At 44.8% G+C, this 10,000-nt stretch overlaps 1 protein-coding gene across 1 annotated transcript in view; it reads left to right on the top strand.

Moving 5' to 3' along the window:
* The window catches only part of ahr1b (aryl hydrocarbon receptor 1b), a 24,260-nt gene extending 17,252 nt beyond the window's left edge, over positions 1-7,008 (top strand). Inside the window, exons 7-11 of the mRNA XM_035520881.1 lie at positions 1,029-1,231; positions 1,410-1,519; positions 2,545-2,686; positions 2,917-4,348; positions 6,847-7,008. Of these exons, the coding sequence (XP_035376774.1) occupies positions 1,029-1,231; positions 1,410-1,519; positions 2,545-2,686; positions 2,917-4,348; positions 6,847-7,008 (2,049 nt within the window). The remainder of the gene's footprint in view (positions 1-1,028; positions 1,232-1,409; positions 1,520-2,544; positions 2,687-2,916; positions 4,349-6,846) is intronic.
* Positions 7,009-10,000: the final 2,992 nt, after the last annotated feature.

The raw sequence follows: 10,000 nt of genomic DNA, 5'->3' as shown, positions 1-10,000 counted from the left end.
CACAAGTCGTGCACAGCCTAAACTCGCAATCGAGACATGGAAAGATGGCACTTGAATTTGGAGTTCTTCAAATTCAGCCGTCCGTTCTCCTCAACCCCATTCAGGCTGATGGCCAAGATAAACAACACACACACAAACACACATGCCCCTCCTGTTACCACAGATTTCATAAAAGGAGGCCACAAAAAATGTTTTTGTTTGTTTGGGGGGTTTTTTGCCGAAATTGTTTAGTCATGAGTAGAACATGCAAGAGGAGTGTACTTCAAGAGAATCTCCTTGTCGAACAACAGCATGTTCATGTGACATTATATTAAATACCATAGAATATGTTCAGAATGTCATAACTGTTCGTAAATGCATGAAGACCCCTCTGACCCCATTGTATGTCTGTAGATGTAACCAATCTATGGGGTCAAGCAATCGTCTCTTAGTATTGAAAAAGGGTGAATTCCGCATGTAGTCTGGTTGTGTAAGGCAGTGGGCCTGTGTACAGGTCAGCTTCTAGGGCTTGTCAGCTTCTAGGGCTTGTCAGAGCAAGCTGTGAACAAAAGGAAAGGTGTGTCAGAGAGTATCAGATGAAGAAAGTTTAGATAACTGCAAAACAGCTCTAGCTAATTGCTAATAACTTGTGACAGCTAACTGACAAGTGTGAGCTAAATAGAACAAAACTGAAGTTTGAAAAGGCAAAAAAGAGACAAAAAACTAAAGTAAACATTACAATAACAGGAGAGTCTTATAATGTCAGTTTGATGTCTAGTAGCATTAGCTTACTTGTACCCAACTCTTTAGCAACCTCCTCATTCAAATGTTCTAGTAATATTTGGAAAAAATATGTACACAGTACAGAACATCTCAAGTTAAAACGTTTTTGTTTACCATAGAGTGAGACACGGGTGATTTGTGAAAATTCAGTTTTTCAGCTCACAAAAGAACCTTTTGACCCAGAGGGCATAAGAGCATGGCACTGAATTATGACATGACCTTAGTGATCTGCACTGAGATATTTGCGATGCCTTTGCATTTTCCAGGCGCTGAGTTTTCAGGGCCGCTTAAAGTTCCTCCACGGACAGAACAGGCGATTGGATGATGGGGCTCAGGCTCTGTCCCAGCTTGCCCTGTTCACTGTAGCCACGCCCCTGCAGATGCCCTCCATATTAGAGATCCGCACCAAGAACATGATCTTTCGAACCAAGCACAAGCTGGACTTCACGCCTATGGCTTGTGACGCCAAGTAACGCTCCTTTTTATTCTAAGATGACGCTGCTTCTTCTTTCTGTGGTTATTAGTCTTCACGATGCATAACGCGAATGCCAGTTCTGCCAGCACACGGTTCTGTGCTACACTGCCTTGCTGATACGATCAGTCCACAGCTGAAAGCGTCCCCGATGGCGATGTTGTTTGTGTGCCAGGGGTAAGATCGTCCTGGGCTACACCGAGGCAGAACTGAGAGTCCGGGGATCGGGGTACCAGTTCATCCACGCCGCTGACATGCTGTACTGTGCCGAGAACCATGTCCGAAGTGAGGCCTTTTACCGTGACCTTTTTTATTCCAACCCAGTGGTTTTATTTCTGTCTCTCAGGCTGTCGCACTCTTTTTAGCTCTAGATTTTAACCGATAGCTTAGATGTGGTGACCTTAAAAGTAATATTCTCTAGATGCTTTTCTGAGTCCATTTACTAGCCCATGGTCTCCCCTCCTAAACCTGGCATCAACCACATGGACAGGAATTTACACCAACACCAGTCCTTCTTTTACCACAGGATACAAATGATATACACTGATGAGAAACAACAACGGCGCTCACACATAACAAGCTAGTGCAGCATGACATAAACGATACATAAACACGAGCATGAAACACACAACTTACACAGGCAACCATGAACCAGGAACAAAGACCGATAGCCATGCCAGTGACACGTAGGTTTAAATACATACACGTAAATACAATACGTACCACATGATAATTGGGAAGCGGAGCATGCTGTTACATTATTGCTTTGTGTTTTCCTTAAAGCACATTGAACTGAGCAAGGAAACAGACTCACAGAGTGAGAGAGACAGACATGTTTTCTTGTAATTCCACAGAATTCTCAAAACAGGGTTTTGGGAAGAAAAGCCCTGCAGCAAATGGTATTGCAGAAGTTAAAGATAGAGCCGAAACCCGGCGCAGACATAAGCCAGACCCCAGCGAATGCAGACATGCCTTGTGCCGCATATTCTTGCATATTCAACCCAACTGTAATAAATAAATAACTGGTCCCCACTAGTTTTCCTTCATTTTTAGCCGCTTTAGCATTTTCGTGTGAAATAGCAGACGTTGCTCCCTCCGCCCTTTCTTGGGAGTCCTCTCTGGCCACTGTCGCACTCAGCTTACTCATTAAGGTCCTACAACCACTTGTCTAGATAGAGGTGAAAATCTGTTGTACAAAGACCTAAAGTCCTAATTGAGTTGACTTGAGTTCAGCATGAATTTGTGTGTGGGGATGATGAATGCAGCCCTGCCTGACACCCCTGGCACTTTTTCTCTCTGTTGTTTTGCAGTGATTAAGACTGGAGAGAGCGGGTTGACTGTGTTCCGACTCCTCACCAAGGAGAACCGCTGGAAATGGGTACAGGCCAACGCCAGGCTGGTCTACAAGAACGGCAGGCCCGATTACATCATCGCCACGCAGCGGCCGCTTGGGTAGGTGCCCGGTTCTCTGGTAACGTCGTGCTCTTCCTCTTTAATGACACACCCTTCCTCGGTGCTGTGCCCTTGGACAAATGTCTTCAGTATTACTGGGGTGTTTTGGGGTGAAGACTGTCTTGCTTTCCCCTGGCTTGTATGATAGCCAGCATGCTAGCTTTTTAGGGTCTTGGATCCTTTTGTGTTATATTTTATATCCGCTAATGCTAGCCTCCTTCCCTCTCCAGAGAGGAAGAAGGGGGTAAGTACCTGAGGAAACGTTCCATGCACCTCCCTTTTACCTTCACCACCGGGGAGGCCTTGCTGTACCAGACCAGCTGCCCCGTCCCCGGTTTCCCTGACAACCATCGAGGCAAAGGCAAAAGCAGCCAAGCCAAGAAAGGCAAAGGGCCCAAGGGTTCCAGAGAGGCAGTGGACCCCAGCTCCCTGCTGGGGGCGATGATGAGGCAGGACGAGTCCGTGTACGTGTGCCAGCCGGCGGCAGAGTGCAAACTACCCTACCAGGGCAACTTGATCGACGAGCAGGGAGACGTCGGCTCGTGGCCACTGCCTGCGGTCACCGAAGGCTGGGAGCGCGCGTCGCAAGGTGCAACCGGAGACTCTGACCTGGGGATGTCGAGTTTCGACCCCCTTCTGGCCACCCTGGACTCTTTGTCCCTGGAGGGTGAGGAGTGCTGCTCCAACATTGAGCTGTTCAGCGCTCTGGAGAATCTGGGTCTGAATGCAGAGGACCTTGAGCTGCTGCTGCTTGATGACAGGATGATCCGGATGGAGATGGAACCAGACAGAGTCCCGTCCCTCAATGATCTCCTCAACAATGAGGAGATCCTGTCCTATGTCCACGGATCGCTGGAGAACCAGACTTCAGACATCTCCGCAGGTCGCCAGGACATCCCTGTCCCAGAACATCTGGACCCTGCTCAGGATTCCTCAGGGGTCACGCCTCACCTCCCCAGTACCGTTACCGAGCCGGGCCCAGGGGGTACATCACGCCCGTGTCTGCCCCACTGCCTTCCCAGACATCCAACCCCTATCTTGCCTCTATCACACCAGATGCAGCAGTACCTGAGCCAAAAATGTCATGCTATCAAGCTTCCACAGCCCAGCCCTGTACTTGAGAACTGGTTGGCTGCCGAACACAGTGGTCACTGGGTACCCCAGTATACACAGACACAAGTGGACTATCCATCTCAGGTGAAGGGCAAAGTGCAGAAAATCAATCACCAGCAGCACTGGCACCAGGGCCACATCCTGTACAAACAAAATCCCTCTGATACTAACGGCAGCTCTCACGATGAGGTCCACAGTGTTCTCCAGTGGCAGGGGTACAACCACATAGACCAGATGGACCTGATGTCCAGTGGCCCTTGCGTGCAGGATGCCCATGTGGATAACAATATAGCCAGCAGGCCAGGGGTGGAGTTTACAGTAAGCAGCTGCCCAACTGGGAACATGGCTCAATTTCAAAATATCATGGCAACACCTTCATCCTATCAGCAAGTTTATCAGATGCAGCAACAGCCAAAGGTCCTATCCACGTGTTACTCTTGCACCAATCAGAGCTCCTCATTAGAGGCTTTTCCCCCCGAGGACCAGCCCTCTGTGGGCGCTTTTGAAATATTTGACTCCGCCCCACCCGTTGACACCACCAACAGCAAGGTATAGTTTGCCAGAGCAGTACTGTAAAACTGCTAGAACATAATTTTCTATATCCAAAAAGGTTTCCAAAGCAATTGAATTCTGAACACAGTGTAGGTACTCTGTAGTCTGCCACACACTCATTTTCTGTTTTCTATTTTTCTGCTGTGATACAAAAGAGAGGAAGGAGCTTAGTGACCTTAAACCAGTTCACACGGAAACATACAAATAGGAATATACATAAGCATCAATATTAATAGCTATTCCAAGTGTCTCTCTCTCCCTACTTTCATTCCTCTTCATTTTCCAATTTATCTTCCTAGAAATGTAATTGGCTAGTCTGACTCCAGAGAGAGCTTCTTTGGGTCTGTTCAAAACTCATGGCCGTATTGTTTCGGACATTTAATGAGACACAGTCTCCCGGATTCACCTCGAGTATATGGAGTCTGGCTTTGGCTGGCAGTTAGAGTGCCGTGCTTCTGTGCTGTAATCATTCATATTAGGGGCAGGGTAGAAATGGCTGATCTTGGATCAGTACTCCATTTCACGCAGCAGAGCAGCGGCTTTCTCCTTCTGCGCTCCGTTGCACTCCGCATACACACAGAACGGAATTGACACCAGTACATGCATGACGCCCCGCTGGGTGGGCTGTAAGTGGAATGTAGTGAGGAGCTGCAGGTCTCTGCTGCATTGGCTGCATGCGGGTCTCTGCTGCACTGGCTGCATGCAGGTGTCCGCTGCACTGGCTGCAAGCAAGTCTCTGCTGCACTGGCTGCATGCGGGTCTCTGCTGCACTGGCTGCATGCAGGTGTCCGCTGCACTGGCTGCATGCAAGTCTCTGCTGCACTGGCTGCATGCAAGTCTCTGCTGCACTGGCTGCATGCAAGTCTCTGCTGCAATGGCTGCATGCGGGTCTCTGCTGCACTGGCTGCATGCAGGTGTCCGCTGCACTGGCTGCATGCGGGTCTCGGAGGCACTGGCTGCATGCAGGTGTCCGCTGCACTGGCTGCATGCGGGGCTCTGCTGCACTGGCTGCATGCGGGTCTCTGCTGCATTGGCTGCATGCGGGTCTCTGCTGCACTGGCTGCATGCGGGTCTCTGCTGCACTGGCTGCATGCGGGTCTCTGCTGCACTGGCTGCATGCAGGTATCTGCATTATAGTGGGGCTACGCGCCTCTAATAGGACTGTCTGAGTGCTTGTCCTGTTCTCATTACATTTTACAAGCCCGCCTCACTACGTTTAAGGCATGGTCTAGATGTCCCCTCCGGTCTGCAGTAGTAAAGAAGCAGTGATTTTCTGCTTTTGTTGTTGGTGTGGCCTTTATGCTGAATGGCGTGCAGAAGTGGCAACACGAAATCGAAAAATGGAACAGGGTTATAGTGGAGGAATCTGAGGACATGTAGGTCAAGCAGAGATGAGAAACAAGACAAAGGAGAGAGAGAGAGGTGCATAAACAGGCTCTATCCTAGGTGCCAGTCCTAGTTGGGGGTTTTTTTGTGTGTGTGTGTGTGTGTGTGTGTGTGTGTGTGTGTGTGTGATTGTGTTGAATGTCAGAGCTTTCAGAAGAGGAGAACAAAGCTGTACTACCCAGTCAAGCATGTAGGACTGACCTACAATCTGCCCCCAGACTGGAGCATTGCCTAAAACACAAACACACACACACTCCCCATATTTACACAGAGACATAGGTACATGCACATGCATACAAATATATGTCCCCATATACACCAACAAGCTCATATTCGAGCAGCTATGCACTCTATTTGTGAATATGGTAACTGATTTTTTTTTTTTCCCATTTTTTAACATTTTTCTTATTTGCTACAATATGTTTTGAACTAATCATTATTTTACTGTTGATGTGTGATATAAGTATGATGGAGTGGGATTTAATTGCAATAGAGAGAGTTGCGTTTTTAGATTAAAGAGTCAAGTTTCCGGGATGTACATAGCCGGGAAATCACTATCAATAAATCCTATCAATAGGCTATCTCATGCCAGCTGAAATGAATTTGATATGTAAATGTAGCACTGCGTTTAATTTAGCATATTTTTGCATATATTTGCATTACCCTGGTTTTCAGTATGAAGGCCCAATACCAGAGTAATAGCTGTCCTCTCAGTCTTTACTAAATCATTAATAAACTTAACACTTACTGTACAGCCTTTCTTGCCCTGCTCAGCTACACAGCTACCTTTGTGATAACGGCTGTTGGAAAAAGCTCTATATAAATATATTTGTCTTTTGCTTCATTCATGCTGATAACATTTGGCTTCGTTCCAAGTTTTATTCTTAGCAATGTTGTTGGTTTAATAAGAATTAATAGTTCAAGAGTAGTTTTGATCTTCAATTTTTATGCAACCTTAATTAATACAGCAATAGAATAATTTTTGCTTAAATGTAGCCTTGAAAAAAGCAAATAGTTTTATAATTTGCTTAAAATAGTCATTTTTGTGAATTTCCTATACTCTCTGTACGTGTGTGCGTGTGTGTGTATATGTATGTGTGTTTTTCCAGGTGGACAATAGCTGTGTACTCAACTCCACCAGTGTGGCCTACACAGGAAGCGTCGTGCTACCTAACGGCAATATAGCAACCATGCCCGGCAACAGCCCCCATGACTGCCCCGAGCCCCGCCCACTCCTCCCAGATGCTAATACGACAGGCTTCTACCTCTAAGCACCACTTCCAATTAACCAAACAGGACCAATCAACAAGAAGAAAAGAATTACATGAAAAGAAACATATTCTGAAGTTATATGGTATTGAATGAACGGGTATATCAGTCTGGTACTAAAAGACATTAACAGATGGCATATTCCAAACTGGGAGTCCATGATAGTATGCAAATATAGCATTATTGATGTTAAAAGATGGTAAATCTTCTTACTTCTTTAAGTGTAGAGGTGGTGAATGTGGGAGTCGGAGCAGCATTGTGTTGTCCAAATGGCAGATATTGCAAGTCAAATCCAGTATTCACATGAGGAGTATCACATTATTTGGCAGCTCTGCACTGTTAGAACACTAGTGTTTGTGTGAGTGAAAGAGTGTGTGTGTATGTGTGTGTGTGTATGTGTGTGTGAAATTGTTGCAATTGTTGTGAAGGTAGTATTAAATGTCTGTTGTAGAAAGGAAGCTTTATTTATGAGGTGTGCAGTGATTATCTTCTTGTTTAACTCTTGGCTGCCGTTATCAGACCATATTGTACATCACCTATAACGTCACCCGATGTCTTTTTATACTGTTCTCTTCCTACCCAACTGCAGTTTTTCTAGATTTTCTATTATCTTTTCATAGAAGATTTTTTAGTAGTCTGGAAAGAGAAGAGCCCTTTCTGTCATGTTTCTGGTGCAAAATCCTCATAGTGTGAAGTACATTCGTCTCTCCCTGATTTTAGAGAAGTAGTGTGTTTTCTGGACCGGCAGTTGGGTTTATGTTTGAGGGACTGATCTCAGATTAGCGCAGAACTCTTTGCATTTATCTTAGTATAGATACTGGGGCATTCTGTTGTTCAGTAGTATCCACTCTTTGTTCAGGGAAAGAAAAAAATGTGAGAACAGTTCATCTTGATAGATTCTGTGGTTGAGTGTGTCATATGTGTTATAAAGCAGTTGAGGAGAACCTTGTTTTAACGTTATTGTAATGGAATCAGGAGATACATTTCTAGAATAATCTGCCTCTATTCTATCTAGAGGTCCATGAGTTCAGGCCTGTTTGGCTTCAGTCCATGTTCTGCAGATACTTGGCTGAAGTCACTGCAGGTCTGATAATGCAGGAAAAACACTAATCCAAGATCATCTGGTGTAATCGGAGGTAATCTGAGCCACACACTGATTCTTGACCATCTTGGCTTCATCTTGTTTTGTTTTTTTTCCCTTTCTTATGTATAACTTACATATGTTGGCTCAAATGAACAGTGGGAACACATTTTAAATAAAATGAGTGAAAAGATTTTAAACATACAAATGTGATGATTTTTTTTTGTTGTTGCCGATTTTAAAGGGCACTGTTAGGAAGACTTCTCCAGCACGTAGACTCTTAAAATGATTTTAAGACTGTACAAATACTCAATTTTCCTGTGTTATCTCTTTGTTTTGAAGAAAAATTGTGATTTGTATGTGGAAAAAAGATGGAGAGAACATGTGAAAGTCTTTGTATCAATGTTATAATGCACTGAACGGGGGGGGGGGGGTTACATATTTACATATGCAGTTTTGCCCATTTGTCTTTTAAACAGTCATGGTCATTTTTTTCTCATCCTGTAATTAAAGGATTTGTGCAATCACAGCTGGACATTCTCCTGTATGGTCAATTATAGCACCAATCTTAGCCTAAAACTTTAGTGGAGCACAACACTTCACAGTTCAGTCCAACCCTTTGGGTTTGGTGGGATTGGTTGTAGAAGGTTGAGTCAGAGTTTTCTGGGCTTTCACCTATTTTGGCTCAGGTGTACAAAGACAGATCTGTATTCCTCTGAATGGTCTTGTGCTTTTGGGTTTTGTCCCCCCAAAAAAGAGAGCTGGATGGTGTGTTTCCTCAGATCAGGGCACAGGTCAATACGTTATGTCTACATAGTGATGATGAAGAGTAAACCTCGGTTCTGAGTCATAGTGATGAAGAGTAAACCTCGGTTCTGAGTCATAGTAATGAAAAGTAAACCTCGGTTCTGAGTCACGACTTCCTCATGAGAGCTACCAGCTATTGGGTCTCTAATAGTCTAAATCATATACCAACATTGAATCTATTTTAAGTCATAAACAGTATGGAGTTTAGTGCTTTTTGCAATCTAAAATTCTTGTTCATTAGATGAAATATGTGGTTCAACTGAAGTACTGAATAAAGCAGATTGTAGCAGGAAAACACTATACAATTCTGCGTCTCACTGGGACACCAGTTCAGATGTTGGATACTCTGCCATAAACAATAATCCTCCATGGTGGTCCAGTAGCAGTGGTTCCTAATTCCAGACGTGGGGATACCATGTTCTTCACAAGTTCATGTTTTACCCTCAACACTCACAAAGTGTTTGATAATTAGCTGTTGAATCAGGTGTGTTAGAATAAGGAAAGCACTATGCTGTCAACGCTTCATTTTGAGTCTGCATTGTCAATTGACACAATAACAAAGACTCTACAACTGGTACCAAGAGTCACTAGATTAACATTAAATAGAATGTACTAAAAAAAAAAGGAAAAAATTGCTAATTGACAATGTGAGGACATTTCACGAATCTGTAGCTGTAGAAACAGCTGCCATAAGCTGTAGAAACTGGTCGCTCTCTGGGGACGTAGTAAGTGTATTCTCACACCATTGTGAGTCTGGAGTTTACAAATACACACAGCTGTGATGCTTTTATGCCAGCTATATTGATCAAGACGTGGATACACACAGCAAGTGTGTCTTTTCACATGCCTGTCCACATCTGAACACCGGACTGGGTCAAAACGAACAAGCATGTCTTAACCGGGTTTATGTGAAGGCATTAGCAAGGCCTTTCAAATGACAGGAAGAGCTACAAGTTTTTATCTGGGATGTGTGATGTAAGGAGCAGGTGGATTTGGTGGAGTGTGTCTGCGATATGCAGAGGACATGCCGACTGTTCCTGCACTCCAGGTCCTGACTGCAGCCTTACTATCCCTGATGGAATCTGTGTTCACCAAGGTCTGTCCTG

Source organism: Electrophorus electricus, chromosome 21 (assembly GCF_013358815.1).
Source record: "Electrophorus electricus isolate fEleEle1 chromosome 21, fEleEle1.pri, whole genome shotgun sequence".
NCBI classification, from domain to species: Eukaryota; Metazoa; Chordata; class Actinopteri; order Gymnotiformes; family Gymnotidae; genus Electrophorus; species Electrophorus electricus.
Note: the sequence above shows the minus strand (reverse complement) of the source record. Positions and strands in the feature narration are given on the sequence as shown.